Source organism: Capricornis sumatraensis, chromosome 1 (genome assembly GCF_032405125.1).
Source record: "Capricornis sumatraensis isolate serow.1 chromosome 1, serow.2, whole genome shotgun sequence".
NCBI lineage: Eukaryota > Metazoa > Chordata > Mammalia > Artiodactyla > Bovidae > Capricornis > Capricornis sumatraensis.
This window is the reverse complement of record NC_091069.1, coordinates 213,221,089-213,242,159: the sequence shown is the minus strand read 5'-3', so window position 1 is coordinate 213,242,159 and position 21,071 is coordinate 213,221,089. Positions and strand designations below refer to the sequence as shown.

At 36.4% G+C, this 21,071-nt stretch overlaps 1 protein-coding gene and 1 pseudogene across 1 annotated transcript in view; one reads left to right on the top strand and one right to left on the bottom strand.

Moving 5' to 3' along the window:
* The window catches only part of IFT80 (intraflagellar transport 80), a 119,584-nt gene that overhangs the window by 24,013 nt on the left and 74,500 nt on the right, over nt 1–21,071 (bottom strand). Inside the window, exons 11-17 of the mRNA XM_068975747.1 lie at nt 14,429–14,592; nt 9,496–9,560; nt 7,724–7,859; nt 7,175–7,322; nt 5,902–6,073; nt 1,485–1,574; nt 1,222–1,394 (exon numbers count right to left, since the gene is read on the bottom strand). Of these exons, the coding sequence (XP_068831848.1) occupies nt 1,222–1,394; nt 1,485–1,574; nt 5,902–6,073; nt 7,175–7,322; nt 7,724–7,859; nt 9,496–9,560; nt 14,429–14,592 (948 nt within the window). The remainder of the gene's footprint in view (nt 1–1,221; nt 1,395–1,484; nt 1,575–5,901; nt 6,074–7,174; nt 7,323–7,723; nt 7,860–9,495; nt 9,561–14,428; nt 14,593–21,071) is intronic.
* LOC138087014 (GTP-binding nuclear protein Ran-like) lies at nt 16,928–17,576 on the top strand (annotated as a pseudogene).

Genomic DNA, 21,071 nt, shown 5'->3' with positions numbered 1-21,071 from the left:
GTTTTATTGACTACGCCAAAGACTTCGATTGTATGGATCACCAAAAACTGTGGAAAATTCTTCAAGAGATGGGAGTACCAGATCACCTTACCTGCCTCCTGAGAAATCTGTATGCAGGTCAAGAAGCAACAGCTCTTGAACAGTTCTGGTTCAAGAAGCAACAGAACTAGACATGGAACAATGGACTGGTTCCAAATTGGGAAAGGAGTACGTCAAGGCTGTATATTGTCACCCTGGTTATTTAACCTATATTCAGAGTACATCATGCAAATGCTGGGCTGCATAAAGCAAAGCTGGAATCAAGATTGCCGGGAGAAATACCAATAACCTCAAATATGCAGATGATACCACCCTTATGGTAGAATGGGAAGAACTAAAGAGCCTCTTGATGAAAGTAAAAGAGGACAGTGAAAAAGCTGGCTTGGCATCTGGTCCCATTACTTCATGGCAAATAGATGGGGAAACAGTGGAAACAGTGACAGACTGTATGTTCTTGGGCTCCAAAATCAATGCAGATGGCAACTGCAACCATGAAATTAAACGACACTTGCTCCTTGGAAGAAAAGTTATGACCAACCTAGACAACATATTAAAAAGCAGAGACATTACTTTGCTGACAAAGGTCTGTCAAGTCAAAGCTATGGTTTTTCCAGTAGTCATGTATGGATATGAGAGTTGAACCACAAAGAAAGCTGAGTGCCAAAGAATTGATGCTTTTGAACTATGGTGTTGGAGAAGACTCTTGATAGTCCCTTGGACTACAAGGAGATCCAACCAGTTCAACCTAAAGGAAATCAGTCCTGAATATACATTTGAAGGACTGATGCTGAAGCTGAAACTCCAGTACTCCGGCCACATGATGCGAAGAACTGACTCATTTGAACAGACCCTGACGCTGGGAAAGATTGAAGGTGGGAGGAGAAGGGGACGACAGAGGATGAGACGGATGGATGGCATCACCATCTCAATGGACATGAGTTTGAGCAAGTTCTGGGAGTTGGCGATGGATAGGGAAGCCTGGCATGCTGCGGTCCATGGAGTCGCAAAGAGTTGGACACAACTGAGCGACTGAACTGACTCATGAATATAAATGTGAATGAATTTTTATATGATATCAGGAAACTCTTAAGTACAATGGAAAATGTAATTTACTAACTGGTAGACAGAAGAATACATTAAGATCAGTCAGGTTTTGGAATTGATGAAAAATGTTTTTATTACCTTTCCCAGTTGTAGAGATTAATATTGATCTGAATTGCTTGATAAACAAGGCCAGCCTGAAGAAGAACAATTTCAGCCTCCTGTATGTTCCCACTAAACATTAATATGTGGGCCATTTTTGATTCTTTAGATGGAAGATTTTTTATAGAATTGATATATTGAACTTTATCAATCTAAAAAAAAGAAAAATATTTGAAGTATACAGTAACAAATTACAGTTAAAAACACACACACACACATAAAACTAAGTAAAAACTATTTACTTCACCGATTGCTGCGTAGGCTATTTCTGCAGTAGTCATATCTTGATTAGCAACTGCCATAGCAGCTAGGCAAGCCCACATGGTTTGTTCCTAAAGTGAAATATGAGAACAATTATTTCAACTATATGGCTGAATTAAAATAAAACAAGGTTATATTTTAATGTAAAATAAAAGATTGCTGAGCCTGGCACTGAAAAAAATAATAATTTAATAAATTAATGATGTGGAAATTTCATTGTGGCTATGCTGTTATAGACTTAGATTACTATGATATTGAATGGTTTGCCTTGGAAACGAACAGAGATCATTCTGTCGTTTTTGAGATTGCATGCAAGTACTGCATTTTGGACTCTTTTGTTGACCGTGATGGCTACTCCATTTCTTCTAAGGGATTCCTGCCCACAGTAGTAGATATAATGGTCATCTGAGTTAAATTCACCCATTCCAGTCCATTTTAGTTTGCTGATTCTTAGAATGTCAACATTCACTCTTGCCATCTCCTGTTTGACCAATTCCAATTTGCCTTGATTCAGGGACCTAACATTCCAGGTTCCTCTGCAATACTGCTCTTTACAGCATCGGACCTTGCTTCTATCACCAGTCACATCCACAACTGGTTATTGTTTTTGCTTTGGCTCCATTCCTTCATTCTTTCTGGAGTTATTTCTCCACTGATCTCCAGTAGCATATTGGGCACCTACTGACCTAGGGAGTTCCTCTTTCAGCATCCTATCATTTTGCCTTTTCATACTGTTCATGGGGTTCTCAAGGCAAGAATACTGAAGTGGTTTGCCATTCCCTTCTCCAGTGGACCACATTCTGTCAGACCTCTCCACTATGAGCCACCCATCTTGGGTGGCCCCACAGGGCATGGCTTAGTTTCATTGAGTTAGACAAGGCTGTAGTCCTCCTGTGATTAGATTGACTAGTTTTCTGTGATTATGGTTTCAGTGTGTCTGCCCTCTGATGCCCTCTTGCAACACCTACCATCTTACTTGGGTTTCTCTTACCTTGGACATGGGGAATCTCTTAACTCAAATGACCATTATATCTACTACTGTGCGCAGGAATCCCTTAGAAGAAATGGAGTAGCCATCATGGTCAACAAAAGAGTCTGAAATGCAGTACTTGGATGCAATCTCAAAAATGACAGAATGATCTCTGTTTGTTTCCAAGGCAAACCATCCAATATCAAGGTAATCCAAGACTATGCCCCAACCAGTAATGCTGAAGAAGCTGAAGTTGAACGGTTCTATGAAGACCTACAAGACTTTTTAGAACTAACACCCAAAAAAGATGTCCTTTTCATTATAGGGGACAGGAATGCAAAAGTGGGAAGTCAAGACACACCTGGAGTAACAGGCAAATTTGGCCTTGGAGTATGGAATGAAGCAGGGCAAAGGCTAATAGAGTTTAGCCAAGAGAATGCACTTGTCATAGCCAACACCCTCTTCCAACAACACAAGAGAAGATTCTACACATAGACATCACCAGATGGTCAACACTAAAATCAGATTGATTATATTCTTTGCAGCCAAAAATGGAAAAGCTCTACACAGTCAACAAAAACAAGACTGAGATCTGACTGTGGCTCATATCATGAACTCCTTATTGCCAAATTCAAACTTAAATTCAAGAAAATAGGGAAAACCACTAGACCATTCGGGTATGACCTAAATCAAATCCCTTATGATTATACAGTGGAAGTGAGAAATAGATTTAAGGTACTAGATCTGATAGAGTGCCTGATGAACTATGGAATGAGGTTCATGACATCGTTCAGAAGACAGAGATCAAGACCATCACCATGGAAAAGAAATGCAAAAAAGCAAAATGGCTGTCTGAGGAGGCCTTAGAGCTGTGAAAAGAAGAGAAGCGAAAAGCCAAGGAGAAAAGGAAAGATATAAGCATCTGAATGCAGAGTTCCAAAGAATAGCAAGGAGAGATAAGAAAGCCTTCCTCAGCGATCAATGCAAAGAAATAGGGGAAAACAACAGAATGGGAAAGACTAGAGATCTCTTCAAGAAAATCAGAGATATCAAGGGAACATTTCATGCAAAATGGGCTCGATAAAGGACAGAAATGGTATGGACTTAACAGAAGCAGAAGATATTAAGAAGAGGTGGCAAGAATACACAGAAAAACTGTACAAAAAAGATCTTCAAGACCAAGATAATCACAATGGTATGATCATTCACCTAGAGCCAGACATCCTGGAATGTGAAGTCAAGTGGGCCTTAGAAAGCATCACTACGAACAAAGCTAGTGGAAGTGATGGAATTCCAGTTGAGCTATTTCAAATCCTGAAAGATGATGCTGTGAAAGTGCTGCACTCAATATGCCAGCAAATTTGGAAAACTAGTAGTGGCCACAGGACTGGAAAAGGTCAGTTTTCATTCCAATCCCAAAGAAAGGCAATGCTAAAGAATGCTCAAACTACCGCACAATTGTGCTCATCTCACATGCTAGGAAAATAATGCACAAAATTCCCCAAGCCAGGCTTCAGCAGTATGTGATCCATGAACTTCCAGATGTTCAAGCTGGTTTTAGAAAAGGCAGAAGAACCAGAGATCAAATTGCCAACATCTGCTGGATCATTGAAAAAGCAAGAAAGTTCCAGAAATTCATCTATTTCTGCTTTATTGACTATGCCAAACCCTTTGACTGTGTGGATCACTATAAACTGTGGAAAACACTTAAGCTGTCTCTTGAGAAACCTATATGCAGGTCAGGAAGCAACAGTTAGAAATGGACATGGAACAACAGACTGGTTTCAAATAGGAAAAGGGGTACATCAAGGCTGTATATTGTCACCCTGCTTATTTAAGTTATATGCAGAGTACATCATGAGAAATGCTGGGCTGCAAGAAGCACAAGCTGGAATCAAGACTGCCAGAAGAAATATCAATAACCTCAGATATGCAGATGACACCACCCTTATGGCAGAAAGTGAAGAGGAACTAAAAAGCCTCTTGATGAAAGTGAAAGAGGAAAGTGAAAAAGTTGGCTTAAACCTCAACATTCAGAAAACAAAGATCATGGCATCCGGTCCCATCACTTCATGGGAAATAGATGGACAAACAGTGGAAACAGTGTCAGACTTTGGTTTTTTTTGGGCTCCTCTGCAGATGGTGACTGCAGCCATGAAATTAAAAGATGCTTACTCCTTGGAAGAAAAGTTATGACCAACCTAGATAGCATATTGAAAAGCAGAGACATTACTTTGCCAACAAAGGTCCAGCTAGTCAAGGCTATGGTTTTTCCTGTGGTCATGTTTGGATGTGAGAGTTGGACTGTGAAGAAAGCTGAGCACCGAAGAATTGATGCTTTTGAACTGTGGTGTTGGAGAAGACTCTTGAGAGTCCCTTGGACTGCAAGGAGATCCAATCAGTCCATTCTGAAGGAGATCAGCCCTGGGTTTTCTTTGGAAGGACTGATACTAAAGCTGAAACTCCAGTATTTTGGCCACCTCATGTGAAGAGCTGACTCATTGGAAAAGACTCTGATGCTGGGAGGGATTGGGGGCAGGAGGAGAAGGGGATGACAGAGGATGAGATGGCTGGATGGCATCACCGACTCAATGGGCGTGAGTCTGAATAAACTCTGGGGTTGGCGATGGACAGGGAGGCCTGGGGTGCTGTGATTCATGGGGTCGCAAAGAGTCGGACACTATGAACTGAACTGATGCTGTTCACATATTCAAAACACATAGAGAAAGTTTTGAATAAATTTTTTGTGAAATGTTCATTTCTAATTAAAAAAGGTTTACTTTAGAACTTATGATACACATTAATGATAATTCAAGGTTATAAGCCCTCCAGTCTTTTTGATGAGATGTCAAAGAATGCAACTGCAGGGAACCAGAGAAAAAGTGAGGTTTTCAGACAATGCTATTAGAGCAGACTGTCATCAATAACACACTGTATGGAAAACCATCTTAAAGTCCTTTTACAAAAGTGTATTGTAAGATAATTAAACAATGTGATATAAAAGAGTTCTGTGGTCAACATGTTCAGAAAATACTTAATTCAACTAGGTTGGAAAATGCTATCTAAAGTAGTGAATGGTTCTTAACCTTAGCTATACAAATGATTTGAGGAACTTAAAATATGTCCAGGCTCACTAGATTTAATAAATTAGACCTTGGGGGTAGAACCTGGGAATCTGACTTTTAAATAAAGTTCCATGAAAGGTTTTTATATGTACCAGAAAGAAGAAACTACTCGCTTCTTCAGAGAATAAATCACACAGCAACATCTATCTCTCTCTCATGACATCACTTATTAAAAAAAACAAGATGTGATCTTGTTGATAATTTTTCCAACCCTTGGCTCTTATGATTTCTCATTTTGCAAAAAGATATTGTATAAACTAATACACAATATATATACAACTGTGGATCTGAAATGTAAAGTACCTTAACAAAACGACAAAGTCTTACAGCATCTTCCCATTTTGAACTGCTTACATATTCGTGGAGAATAGCAGGATATGGTGATATGTTGATGTGAACCAGAGAGCCATCAGCTCTTCTTATAGTTACTTGATTTCCAACAAAACTCACAATATGGGGGTTTTTACTAAATTCACTGTTGAAAAAAGGAAAAATGCAATTTATATTCTAAGCAAAAAATTTCATACAATTTAAATTTGGGAGCTGACCCCAACATACATATGAAATCTACAATCTCCAAAATGCACCCCAAGAAAGTTAATTCCAGGGAGAACGTATATCTTCAAATAAATATTGGAATCTAACTTGCTATGTACACTTAGAGCAAAATATACAAACATTTTAACATGACAAAAATTATTACATATTTGACAACTATGCCTAAAAGCATTTGAAATGATCTTTTTGCCTAAGAATTAAGGTAAATCACACAAATGATTAAAGCACTTAGCTTCAGCTTTTGAAAGTACAAACATTAAAAAGTTGATTCCAAGATTATTTTCTCATAATAACAGGAGGTGAATTTTAAGTAAAGAGACTAACTTCTTTTCATTAGCTAATTTTTTTACATGATGCCTCTCTGGTTTTGCCAATGTGAGCTTGAATATGAAAAATGAACTCAAAATAGATTTGAAAGTTAAACTAAGATTTGGCATTGAGAAGCCTTTGTATTCCTAGTTTGCCAAGAATAAGAGATCTCCCTGCCATTTCTTAGAGAATTTAGGAATATAAATACATTTTATTTTCTGAAGAATGTAAAATTAAAAAAAAAACTTTTAAATAACTTTATGTGTTTTTTCTATATTTAATATCAATTTTAAATTCAATTCTAGAGATACATTCATTCCTAAGAGTTTCAAGGTCAATGATAAAATGGGAAAGAGTAAAGGCTGTCATAAAATTGTACATCACAGAAAAATATTGAGTGCCTAAAATAAAATAATTAAACCACATTGAAAAAACTACCTGAGTTTCCATTAAACAACAGTAAACCTGAAAATCATATAAGAAAAAATTATATCCATTTAAGAAACATATAAATAAATAGTATTACATCAATACAATACTTTCAACTTCATTCTGTCACTTAAATCTCATTAAATTAGCTTTAGCTGAATAATTTATTTAACTAAATAACATAAAAGATTATTTTGTAGGAATGAAATTAGAAGCAAGAATACAACACTCTGTTAGTTTTATTGATGACAATAAACAATCCCACACAGTAAAATGTTACCTTGCATCCCTTTCATATAATGTTTTAGGCAAAATGTCTCTGTCCACATAAACCGTATTGGGGTAATACCACACTGTAAATCGAGTATCTTGAAGTCCACAAAGGATATTGCACGTATCACTCCATGCCAAAGTATGCACCATTGTTCCTTATGTTAAAAAGAATGTTAATGTATTATTTCCATTATATAAGTATTAAAAACATATCTTTAAAATTAGCTGATATATAAGACCACAACTAACTGCTGGTAGGTATGAGTATTTTATGATGGTGAAACGTGCAAAAATGCACATAAAAATTTATGGAAATATTTGAGCATTTTACCCAGAACCATTATATTTTCAATCTGCATGTCTTTTGTTCAATGCCAATTTAGTTGCAGCAGCTAAAGACTTGCTATCAAAATGGAATTAAATAGCTAAGAAATATTAGGAGACCAAAGCATTATTCATAGATTCATTCAAACAAGTAAGCTATTTAGTATAATATAGAGTAGATCTAAGAATACTGAAAATAATAAAAAATTTAAGTGTATTACAATTATTTTACCAAGTTTGATAATCTGTTCTTCCTTCCCAAATCGTTTCACTGAAGTGATATAGAGATCTCTATTTTTATCAATGAAAGCAATTTTTCTATCATTGGTGAGTCCCTTTTGATCCAGAGCAATTTCCAAAACTTCATTCTAAAATTTTTAAAGAATGAAAATTCTGGATTAGTTTTAGTGCTTACACCAGATTATTTTAATTGTTTACTTACAAGAACATATGTTTATTTTAAGATCAATTAAATATCATTTACCTACTTATAATGGTAAAATGTCCCTGCTAAATAACTTAACTGCTAATATACAAATAATTCAAAAGCTAAAGTGTAATTACTTGTTTTTTAATTTACAAGGGAAAAATGCCAGTTAAAACACCATAAAATAATGTAATCTTTGAAACTCTATAACCTGAAATACACTTCCATTTGTATCCATCATTTGGGTACAAGTTAAACAAATTCTGATACATCCATAAAATGTTATACTTATGGCAGGAAGGACTGCATAAGTACTTTTATCTATTGATATGGAAAAATTTCCAGAAATAGAATGCTGCATGAGAAAAGCAAAGTGCAGACTTATATGTCATCTTTGTGTAAAAGAAAGAGAAAGAAACATATACCCATTTTGTCCATGTATGCACTAAAAACCTCTGGAAGGGTAAAAGAAGATTAATAATGATGGCTACTTATTTGGTGGAAAAGAACTAAACTGACAGGTGCAGCAGGAATAGTTTTTCACTGACTGCTTTTCCATTTCTGAACCACTGACTGTATTTGTTATTCAACTAATAATTACAAAAAGAAAAAAATAAAATATAGGGTAACACCTCACTAGTAGTACTGAACAGTAAAGTTAAAAACATCTTTAACCCTAATATATCACTTATTGGAGGATAACTCAATGGAATGGTGCCATTTATTTGTTCTAAGGCTAAAAGTCAGAAACTAATAAACAGCTCGCAATTCAGGATTTTTTTCAGTTTAACTACAGTCTTAAAACCTAAAAAAAAAGGGCTAGACCAGGTCAATGGAAAAAGTGTAAGCTGTATCGAGGTATAAACACATTTTTATTTACTGATACTATATGTGCTAAAAGTTTAATCAAGATAGAATATTTTATTGAAAAGCAGTAAAGAGGGACTTCTCTGGTGGTCCAGTGGTTAAAAATTCACCTGCCAAAGCAGGGGACATGAATTCGATCCCTGGTCCAGAAACTAAGAATCCACATGCTGTGGGGTAACGAACTCACAACTACTGAGCCCATGCACTGCAATTACTGAAGTCCATGTGCCTTAACTAGAGAAATTCCGTGCACAGCAATGAAGAATGAGCACAGTCAAAAATAAATAAAACAAATAATAATTTTTTAAAAAGGAGTAAAGAGCTTGAACAAAAACATACGTCAGATTCTTCCATTCAATTAATTTGCATACATATAGCTTTCCATTACAGAATTTAATAGTGCTTTATCTTTAGGGCATTTTTAGGCAAAATACTCTAAGAATGCACACTGGTTTTAAATATAAAACTAATCTCCATGTTTTCCTCCTTAAAATGAAAACATTAATTCTGCTCCTAGTGTTTTGTTTTTAATTTTTGTTTTCTGGCCACACCATGGAGCACATGGAACTCTGCCAATTAAGGCTCAAACCCATGCTCCTTGCAATGGACGTGCAAAGTCTTAACCACTGGACTACCAGGGAAGTCTGAAAACATTGATTTTGAAAAGAAGTAAGTAACTATTTACATTAAACATAGCTAATATCCATCACCTTATGAGCAAGAAACTTCCCGTCTCCCATTGGTTTTCCAGTTGATGCCTCAAAGAGGAAGATTACTTGAAAAAAAGTAAAGCATTAATCACCACATTACATTAGAATTTTTACTGGCAAATTTCTATGGAGCTATCATAATTCTAATGAGAAATTATTTAACTCTTTGGACCACAGCATACCTATCAGCACTGAAGAGTAGCAGCCATCAAATTTCTAGTTAGTAATAAGGTCATATTTCTCAGTGGAACCAAACATGTCTTCCTAAAATATACATTCCCTAATTAGAATTATTATTAATGGTATGGAATCAATGTACCACAGGATCAAAAATGGCAAGTCCAAATCTGGATGCAGTTTGTAATTTTCATAACTCTGATTTAGACCAACAGAACAACCCAGACAATCATTTCACAAAGGAAAAATGTATTGAATGCCTACTATACTACCAGGAAATTTTGTAGTGATGAGTTCCCTGTGGTCAGTACACTACTGTGTGATAATTTGTGTGGTCTTTGCCTTGGGTTCGTGACACAGGTCTTCCACAACCCTTGGAATTTTCTGAGTCACAGGAATGTCTTTGTTATGCTAATAGATTCTGGGTGATTCCCTAGATACCTTCAGGATCGCTATAGGGTCACCAGAAAGACCAAGCATATGATTATAGAGTTTGGACTTTCAATTCCCTGAAATAGGTTTTTGTGTGTTCAGTCGCTCAGTCGCGCCTAACTCTTTACAACCCTATGGAGTATAGGCCACCAGACTCCTCTGTCCATGGGGTTCTCCAGGCAAGAATACTGGAGTGGGTTGCCATTTCCTCCTCCAGGGGATCTTCCCAACCCAGGTACTGAACCTGAGTCTCCTGTGTCTCCTGCATTAGCAGGCGGATTCTTTACCATTGAGCAACTTGATGTTCAACCTCACTACACTGATGCAAAGGCTCTTGCCTGGATCATCAATATGGTGCCAAATCAAAAAGCCTATTTTTAGTCAAGAATCTACTTTTAGTCTTGACCTCCCAGAAGCACTGGATACTCCTGACCATCCTCTTTCTTGAAACTCCTATGTGAGCTACCAAAAAACACCGTTTTCTCCTGATTCTTTCCTATTTTGGACCATCCCTTATTCTCTTTTTGCTAGTTCTTCCTTCTTTGGTGATCCCTGTTCCTAGGTTTTGTTTTAGGTCACCTTTTCATGCTATATACTTTCCTGGATTATTTTCATGACATCAATCATTATCTAAAAAATGATAACTCAAAGTTCTCTATTTCCAATCCCATCTTTCTCAGATATTCTGAGTAGGCCAAGTCGTAAAAATTATTGGAGATATGTACTGAAGAAGCCAGGAACAAAAGCTGCCTCTGCTCCTTCTCTGTTTCATCAAAGGCTTCTCCTAGTGTCATAAGTGACAGAGATATTGCCCACTACTTTTTGCTCTTTGAAGACTGTCAGTGCTTTAGTGATTCTCTTTAAGTAATTCCCAAATTACTCCAGCTCAAGATTCATCTCCAATTGAATTATTTCATATGACTGAACACACACAAAGAATTACAAAAACGAAAAGACAGAAGTGACACGAGTAGTCAGCAAAAAAAATTGGACAATTTATACAGATCATAAAACTGCTAATATATGTACAACATATTTAATTTCCAGAGGATCATACTTTTAGTATATTGATTTATAGCTGTTAGTAAACCTTAGGATGTTAAGTTTGAGGTCACTGGTTATATTCACAGAGGAAATCATGTCTTCACAATAAGTTATGTTCTAAAATTGCCAATCTAGCTGTTAAAAATAAAAAAGAAAAATACTGTTATAGAATTTTTAACTAAGTATAGAAACTAAAATAGAAAAATTTGACTTCCATTTTAAAAAATGCTTTGGGTATAACTAAGCCCAGTTATTTTCATAGCTATATAAACTAACTTTTTAAAAAAGTAAGTTTTCCATCCTTTTGTTGACTGCACATATTATAAAGAGCTGGAGGTATATGGACGAATTTGTCTAATTTCCACAACTGGAGGTGATCCTGATTCAGTGGGAGGCTGGACCTGTATTTTAATTTAAATACGCAACAGAAACTGGCAGATTGGACAACTAAGGAGCTGGGAGCTGAAAGAGTTGCTTCTAAATCTAAGTAACTGCTCTCTAACTTCGCCTTCCTCTACCCAGACTTTTGTTTCAAAGAATCACTCACAATGACATCATAGTGAATCCGTGCAAGGTGGATGAGGAGAAGAAGCAAAAGCAATACTCTTATTCCTTAATCATAAGGAGTACCTACCCTAATCATATGTGCGTCTACTTCTTAATCATAATCAAATGCACTTAACACACATTAATTGAGCACCTACTAAACTGACTGATTATAACATAAGACCACTAGGCCTGGTTCAAAGAATCGTGCCTGTAAAGGAACTCCCAAGTCAGGAAGGAACCACTGATTTCATACATGAATAGTCCTCTTGAAAGAAAATTTTTACAGGTTGAAGATTCCAGGTACTTCAATTGTGCTTTCTATTATTAGTGTATATCTCTATCTGCTGCTGCTGCTGCTAAGTCGCTTCAGTTGTGTCCAATCCTGTGCGGCCCCACAGATGGCAGCCCACTAGGCTCCCCCGTCCCTGGGATTCTCCAGGCAAGAAACTGGAGTGGGTCGCCATTTCCTTCTCCAATGCATGAAAGTGAAAAGTGAAAGTGAAGTCGCTCGGTCGTGTCCGACCCTTAGCAACCCCATGGACTGCAGCCTACCAGGCTCCTCCGTCCATGGGATTTTCCAGGCAAGACTACTGGAGTGGGTTGCCATTGCCTTCTATCGAGCCTTCAGTAATTACTAGTGTCTTTAAAAATAAGAAAACTATTTTCCTTCTCATTTTTCTATCAGTTCTACAATAATTTTAGTTTTAGTTTTTAAAATTTTCTGTTTATGGCAGGATGATATAACATGATTATTTTGTTCAACAAAGTTTATGTGAGTAATTTATTTGCATGTAAATCTATAATTCCGAAAATGTTCATAATTCTTTTTGGCTCTAAAATTCTATGAATTATCAATGGCTTAAATGATAATGTTTCAGATGTGAATTAACTATAGGAAAATTCAGAATAAGGTATATTCAGTTGGAAACATACATACCTTATTACAGCTTCCATCTAAAATATGTTATGTTGAATAAGTATAGAAACTTCATAGTGATCACTGGGATTTTCAAATTTAAGTTCACTGAAGACAAAAATCTGACTTCCAAATTATTAACAATTACACACCCATCTTAAATCTGTCTGCTGTCTAGATTCTGCTTTATTTCATTTCATTTCATTCCCTTTCCTCTCTTTTAGACAGGAAGGAAGTCCTTTAAAAACAAAACAATTACCAAATACCCTCTCTCAGAGAACGCCTGAGGCATAAAGAGAGACAATAATAGCTCTGTTTAGAATTATCTTTTCTACCAGAATGAGAGGTGGTGCTATCTGAAAGTACTGAAAATTTAAAAGTGGGACAGTTTTCTAGATCCAAAATTAGGTGTTCCATGAACTAACAAAATTAACAGCCAGGTCATACCTTTTTTTAACATGTCACAGTAATGAATATTTAGCCCAATATGTATTAACAGAGAACAATTATTCTGTATCTTACCACTAGGCTTTAAGGATACCTCACTCTCACTCTCATCTCATTAGTTCTTTTTCCTCTTACTCATTTCTAAATATTGATGTGCTCAGCCACTGGTCTTCTCTGTCTATATTCACTTTCTAGGTGACTTTATGCCATGGCACCATCTACACATCAATGACTCCCAGATTCATATCTCATCTCCAACTCTCTCCTGAGCCCTGGATTTGTTTATTTCATTGTTTCCTCTCCAACCCCTCTTGGACGTCTAGAAAGTATTTAAACTTATCATGACAAAAACAGAACTCTGGGTTTGTGTGACCTACTCAAAACTTCCTCGTTCCCCATCCTTCATTCACCCAGGAAAAATTTTAGGATAATATGCTTGTCTTCACTCTCTCATGCCAGCATCTTTACCATGGCCAAGTCTTTACATGATCTGGCTGCTACTTATCTAACTTTGTGTCTTCTATCACACTCTGCTTAGTTCATGTTGACCTAGTCATAAAGCCTTGTTCCTTTTAAGTACCAATCATTCCCACCCTTGCATTTGCTTTTCCTATACTCACTGCCCTGTCCCAGCTCTAGAATTCTCTATGCCCTCACCCTGCATTAATTTTCTTCACAGCATGTGTCATTAGTTGACTATATTTGCTTGATTATCTGTTTTTCTTAATGCACTTTTATATCCTCAACTTCTAGAAGACTACCTGGCACACAGGAAGCACTCATTATTATTTGCTGGATACATGTTATGATACAGCATTGCCTTAAGAAAACAGTTTTACTCATACTGTGGCATTCTAAAACACCTGACATACTTAAATTTATTTATAAACAGTAATGTGGCCTAAATTTTTATATGAAAATCAAAAATTATTTGTAACTTTCTCCTACTTCCTTAGTTTAAAAATATGTAAGTATAAAAAATACATGAATATATATAAGCAAAATAAATAGTACCATGAAGCACAATATTTACTATGTTACTAAAGAAAGAAAAAGGAAATGCTTTCAATAAACTTAAAAATTAACATACATTTTTAGGACTCACAGTCTTGAATTAAAACCATTACTGAATAGCTACTGAATATATAGATTTACTTCTTATCACTAAGCTTTTATGTTGTGACAATATTTATTTGTTCCATCAACTGGAAATAATACGACAACTTTAGTTCTTTAATTCATGATTAGGACAAATTAGAAAGCTCATCATTCTTCCATATAAAGTCAACATATTAATAGATGAGAAAATGAAAGTCAATTGATGAAAATTTTAATAAATTTCATTGAAAATTATAAAAATGCACTTACTTTTTTCATCAGCTTTGTCTTTTATTGCTATGGTATCATTACTCAGAGAGACAGTCTGTGCATTTAGAATATCTGTTCTCATTCCAGGAAATTTTGGAGAGGAAAGGAAGCGCCCTTCATAAGAATATAAATAGATACCACCACCATCTACAAGAAGAAAATGTCTAAAAAATACAGAATAAAGATGTATTCTCAAGTAGGATATACTATAATTTCATTTTTATATTAGAAAATATTTTATGCTTTGGAAATATCTAAATCTTCAATTAAAACAATAATAAGACATAGATATATAAAGAATGAAATATAAAAACAACCCAAAAAGTCAACATTTCATTGTTTTGTTTTCTAGGTTTTTGTTTTTTGATGGAGGTAGGAAAAGAAAAATGAAAATGTCCATAATCACCACATTATAAAGTTTTGATTCCTTTAATATTATAATTATAATTCATTTCCTTTCCTAAAGAGGCATATCTATACTAAAGCAATAAAAAAATCATGTAATTTACAATTCAGTAAATCTTTTAATGACAGATGCTATTTGTTTTATGAAACAGTATTAACACATATTTTACAATAAAAGATTATGCTAAGGATCATTAAATTACAGTATTAGATTAAATACTAGGCAGAGTCTTAAACAGTGAAAATGACTCAAAAATTAACATCAGAATGAGCATTTATTAAAATAAGAAGCTTTGATTTTAAAACAATACTGTAACCATGAATAAATGTATTCATATCTAAAAATCTGTTTTTAGTATCAGGTAGTTGGGTTTATTTGCTGTGATGACAGCTCTATTCAAGACATAGTATCCTGTGTTGTTTATTTATTTATTTATTTTTAAAGTATGTTACTCAGTCATTAGACTGTTCATTTTTTCAGTTATTGGAGGGCTTTCAAAATATAAGTTGATCAAGACTGATTAAATGGCTATTAAATGTAGCTATAACTGCTGCTGCTGCTAAGTCGCTTCAGTCGTGTCCGACTCTGTGCGACCCCACAGACAGCAGCCCACCAGGATCCATCGTCCCTGGGATTCTCCAGGCAAGAATACTGGAGTAGGTTGCCATTTCCTTCTCCATGTTTATTTTTTAAGTCAAAATGTAAACATTTTATGGCTGTTATTTTTTCCTTTGAAATTTTAAAAACATTACAAAAAAAACAATTCAAATAATACAGAGAAAGTAAAAGATCTCTTGCAATCTTCTTACCTCTGTAGAGATAACTTATGGCAAAGTATGGATAGAACTTAATTAACTCTTTCCTGATGGACATTTATTTTATTTCAAATTATTCACTCTTAAAGAATGTCTAAGGTATATACACATCTCTGTATGTTTACATTGCTTATTTCCTTAATATAAATCCTAAAAATGCAATAACTGGATCAAAGGGCATATACTTTTAAAAATATAACATATGTTGTTAAACTCCCCTTTAAAAGGTTTACTGATTTACACTCATACTATTGCTATATGGGAGAGTCTGTTTCTTCAAAGCTGAACATATCATTACTTCTTAAAACTTTATGTTCAAGCTATTAATATCCTTGATTCAGAACTTTTCTTTTTTTTGGATCACACCATCCAGCTTATGGTATCTTAGTTCTCCAACTAGGGATTGAACCCGGGCCCTCAGCAGTGAAAGAGCCAAATCCTAACCACTGGATGGCCAGGGAATTCCCCAGAACTATTTCTTGATTCAAGAATTGCTAACTGTTCCTTTTTGCTGTGGAAACCATTAGGAAATAAACATCAAGACAAACAAAAGTTAGTATACAATGAATACCAAAAATGTACACTTGAATTAAATGAATACTTGAGTACTGCTGCGTGGTTTATTTAATTGAAGGATTTGGCCCTTACACATTATGAAAACAATATTTGCTAATGTTGACAAGTGACACATCATACTAGTATATACTCTTTTTTTGTCTCAGTTATAAAAGCATGTCCTCTTCTAAACAACACACTAAAGTTTTAACTTCCTGTGAATAAACACCATTCCAAGGGGCAAACATTTCTAATGTACAGATATGGCCAGCAATGGTTAGTAAATAAAATATTCTTTAATTATCTAATCATTTACGCTATTAACATATGACTTTACTAAGAGCATACTCAATATGCATTTATAAATACTGTATAAAGAAATAAATTTGGAACTATTCAAGTAAAAAAGAATTTCAAAATTATGGTTTTTTAGATAGCTGACATCTTACCTTTTAACTAGCAAAGATGTCTTTTTGTTTGCAAAATTTATCATATCAATCAATCAATCAATCACTGGTTCAATATCATTAAACACCTGGTAGAAAATCTGATGCAATTATTTTCTTGATCACTCAGGGTCATCAATATGATGATCATACTCTTCAGCAACTGTGCAACTGATAGCTTTGATACTTAGGAGAATCTGTTGGTGCTATGCTTCCGCCATCTTTCCAGCCCTTAGTCAGACGGGCAGAGAGACACACTTCTGGAAGTAACACTGAAATGGCTGCCCAATTAGAGCCCCAAGTTCAGTTCAAACTTGTTTTGGTTGGGGATGGTGGTACTGGAAAAACTACATTCATGAAATGTCATCTGACTGGTGAATTTGAGAAGTATGTGGCTACCTTGGGTGTTAAGGTCCATCCTCTTGTGTTCCATACCAACAGAGGACCGATTAAGTTCAGTGTATGGGATACAGCTGGTCAGGAGAAGCTTGGTGGACTGAGAGATGGCTATTATATACAAGCTCAGTGTGCCATTGTAATGTTTGATGTAACATCGAGAGTTAACTGACAAGAATGTGCCTAACTGGCACAGAGATCTGGTATGAGTGTGTGAGAACATCCCAACTGTGTTGTGTGGCAACCAAGTGGATATTAAGGACAGAAAGATTAAGGAAAAGTCAATTGTCTTCCACTGCAAGAAGAATCTTCAGTAGTATGACATTTCTGCCAAAAGTAACTATAACTTTGAAAAGCCCTTCCTCTGGTTTGCTAGAAAACTGATCAGAGACCCTAACTTGGAGTTTGTTGCCATGCCTGCTCTTGCCCCGCCAGAGGTGGTCATGGCCCCGGTCTTGGCAGCACAGCACAGGAACGATTTAGAGGTTGCTCAGACAACTGCTCTCCCAGGTGAAGATGATGACCTGTGAGAAAGTGAAGCTGGAGCCCAGTGTCAGAAGTCTAGTTTTATAGGCAACTGTCTTGTGATGTCAGTGATGCAACGTGTTTGCCACTTTATTATATAGCTAAGAACGCTGGGCTGGAAGAAGCACAAGCTGGAATCAAGATTGCCAGAAGAAATATCAATAACCTCAGATATACAGATGACACCACCCTTATGGCAGAAAGTGAAGAGGAACTAAAAAGCCTTTTGATGAAAGTGAAAGTGGAGAGTGAAAAAGCTGGCTTAAAGCTCAACATTCAGAAAACGAAGATCATGGCATCTGGTCCCATCACTTCATGGGAAATAGATGGGGAAACAGTGGAAACAGTGTCAGACTTTATATTTTGGGCTCCAAAATCACTGCAGATGGTGACTGCAGCCATGAAATTAAAAGACGCTTATCCCTTGGAAGGAAAGTTATGACCAACCTAGATAGCATATTGAAAAGCAGAGACATTACTTTGCCAACAAAGGTCCATCTAGTCAATGCTATGGTTTTTCCTGTGGTCATGTACAGATGTGAGAGTTGGACTGTGAAGAAAGCTGAGCACCGAAGAACTGAAGCTTTCGAACTGTGGTGTTGGAGAAGACTCTTGAGAGTCCCTTGGACTGCAAAGAGATCCAACCAGTCCATTCTGAAGGGGATCAGCCCTGGGATTTCTTTGGAAGGAATGATGCTAAAGCTGAAACTCCAGTACTTTGGCCATCTCATGCAAAGAGTTGACTCATTGGAAAAGATTCTGATGCTGGGAGGGATTGGGGGCAGGAGGAGAAGGGGACAACAGAGGATGAGATGGCTGGATGGCATCACTGACTCGATGGACATGAGTCTGAGTGAACTCCGGGAGTTGGTGATGGACAGGGAGGCCTGGCATGCTGTGATTCATAGGATTGCAAAGAGTCGGACACGACTGAGCAACTGAACTGAACTGAAGAAGAACATGTGTTTAATCTTTGGATGTGGAAGGAGATGGATGGGCTTTCAAGTGAATATGGCAATTAAAAAAGAAATACCTTCATTTTTTGGACCTAAATATGTGTTTCGGAACATAGTTGTTTCCTCCTTGAGTTTCAAATATGACTGCTATAGTCACACGACAATATTGAGAGGTGGAATCTTGTTTGTTACTGTCATTCCCATTCTTTTTCGTTTAAAATCAGAATAAAGTTGTGTTTCAAAAAAAAAAAAAAAGGCTCTGTGCCATTAGTTTTTCTCCATGCTCCCTTGCCAACAGTCACTTTCTTCCTGTCATTGTGCCAGATTCTAATAGCCCACCAGCATTCATTATCTGGCTATTTGTAGAAGGCTATGGGCTTCCCGGGTAGGGCAGTGGTAATGAATCCACCTGCCAATGCAGGAGATGCAGGGGACACAAGTTCGATCCCTGGGTTGGGAAAATATCTCAGAGTAGGAAATAGCAATCCACTCCAGTATTCTTGCCTGGGAAATCCCATGGACAGAAGAGCCTGGCAGGCTGTGGTGCGTAAGGGTCGCAAAAGAGTCACACACAATCTAGCAACTACACAACAACAAATGGCCTAGAAAACCTGATAATAACACTCTCAAGAGCTGCCTAAATGGTGATTAAAGGAATGAGGTAATAAATCGTTTTAGTGAAAAGATTTCATGGGTGTCAATCTTAAGTAATTGCAGATTATATTTTCATGCTTTATTCCTGCTTTTATAGAGTTTAACTTTCTAACTCTGACCTCTGATTCAGTAGGGTACCACTGTACGTGACAGATTGATTAATCATTTTCATGGGAAAATGTGGGTTCCTGAGTAATAGCTATTACTAATTTACTCCAGTTAATTGGCCTAGAGTTTCTCAGTCCTGTACACACAAAGTTTTGGTAGAGAATATTGTTTTTCAAACTCCAGATCACAGCCTAGTAGTGCCTCATAAATTGAATGAACTTCAATCAGTATTTTAAAACAAATACAAGACAGAAAATATGGGAACAATGAGGTCAAAACTATGTTATAGTAATTTGCCTGTTTCACTGTCATTCTCTCATCATTACTGATGTTTACTTGTAATAAGTTTATTCGTATCATTTATAATAAATTGATACCTTTTAAATCTCTCAATTTTACTTTCTGGTATTTTGTTCTTGTTCAGTTGCTAAGTCATGTTTGACTCTTTGTGACCCCACGGACTGCATCATGCCAAGCTCCCCTGTCCTTCACTATCTCCCAAGAGTTTGCTCAGATTCAAGTCCACTGAGTCAGTAATGCCATCCTCTGTTGCCCCCTCCTCCTTCTGTCCTCAGTCTTTCCCAGCTTTAAGGTCTTTTCCAATGAGTTGACTCTTCATATCAGGAGGCCAAAGTATTAATAGTTTCAGCTTTAGCATCAGTCCTTCCAATGGCTATTCAGGGTTGATTTCCTTTAGGATTGACTGGTTTGATCTCCTTGCTGTCCAAGGGACTCTCAAGAGTCTTCTCCAGCACCACAGTTCAAAAGCGTCAATTCTTTGGCGCTCAGCCTTCATTATGGTCCAACTCTCACATCTGCACATGACTAACGGAAAAACCATAGCTTTGATTATATGGATCTTTGTCAGCAAAGTGATGTCTTTGCTTTTTAATATACTGTCTAGGTTTGTCATAATTTTCCTTCCAAGGAGCAAGAGTCTTTTAATTTCATGGCTTGTAGTCACCATCTGCAGTGATTTTGGAGGCTAAGAAAATAAAATCTGCCACTGTTTCCATTTTCCCCCCCATCTATTTGCCAAAAAGTGATGGAACCAGATGTCAGGATCTTAGTTTTTTGAATGTTGAGGTTTAAGCCAGCTTTTTCACTCTCCTCTTTCAAGAGGCTCTTCAGTTCCTCTTTGCTTTCTGCCATTAGGGTGGTATCATTTGCACATCTGAGGTTATTGATATTTCTCCCAGCAATCTTGATTCCGGCTTGTGATTCATCCAGCCTGGCATTTTGGTTGAAATACTCTGAATATAAGTTAAATAAGCAGGTTGACAATATACAGGTTTGACAGACTTCTTTCTAATTTTGAACAAGTCTGCTGTTCCATGTCTGGTTCTAACTGTTGCTTCTTGTCCTACATAACAAGTTTCTTAGGAAACAAGTTACAATGGTCCAGTATTCCCATCTCTTTAAGAATTTTCCACAGTTTGTTGGAATCCACATGGTCAAAGGCTTTAGCGTAGTCAATGAAGCAGAAGTAGATGTTTTCCTGGAATCCTCTTGCTTTTTCCATGATCCAATGGATGTTGGCAATTTGATCTCTAGTTCCTCTGCCTTGGAAGTTCTCAGTTCACGTAGTGTTGAAGTCTTGCTTGAAGGATTTCTAGCATAGTAAAGGCCAACACATATAACCCACATATAGACCTCAATAACTTTAAGGATGTAAAGAAATTTTGAGACCAAAGAATTTAGAACTACTGATCTAAGAGTTTATTCTCTTACTTTTTCTTTTCTTTTAAAATAAATAGAAGAAACAGATTGATTCCGGTGTAC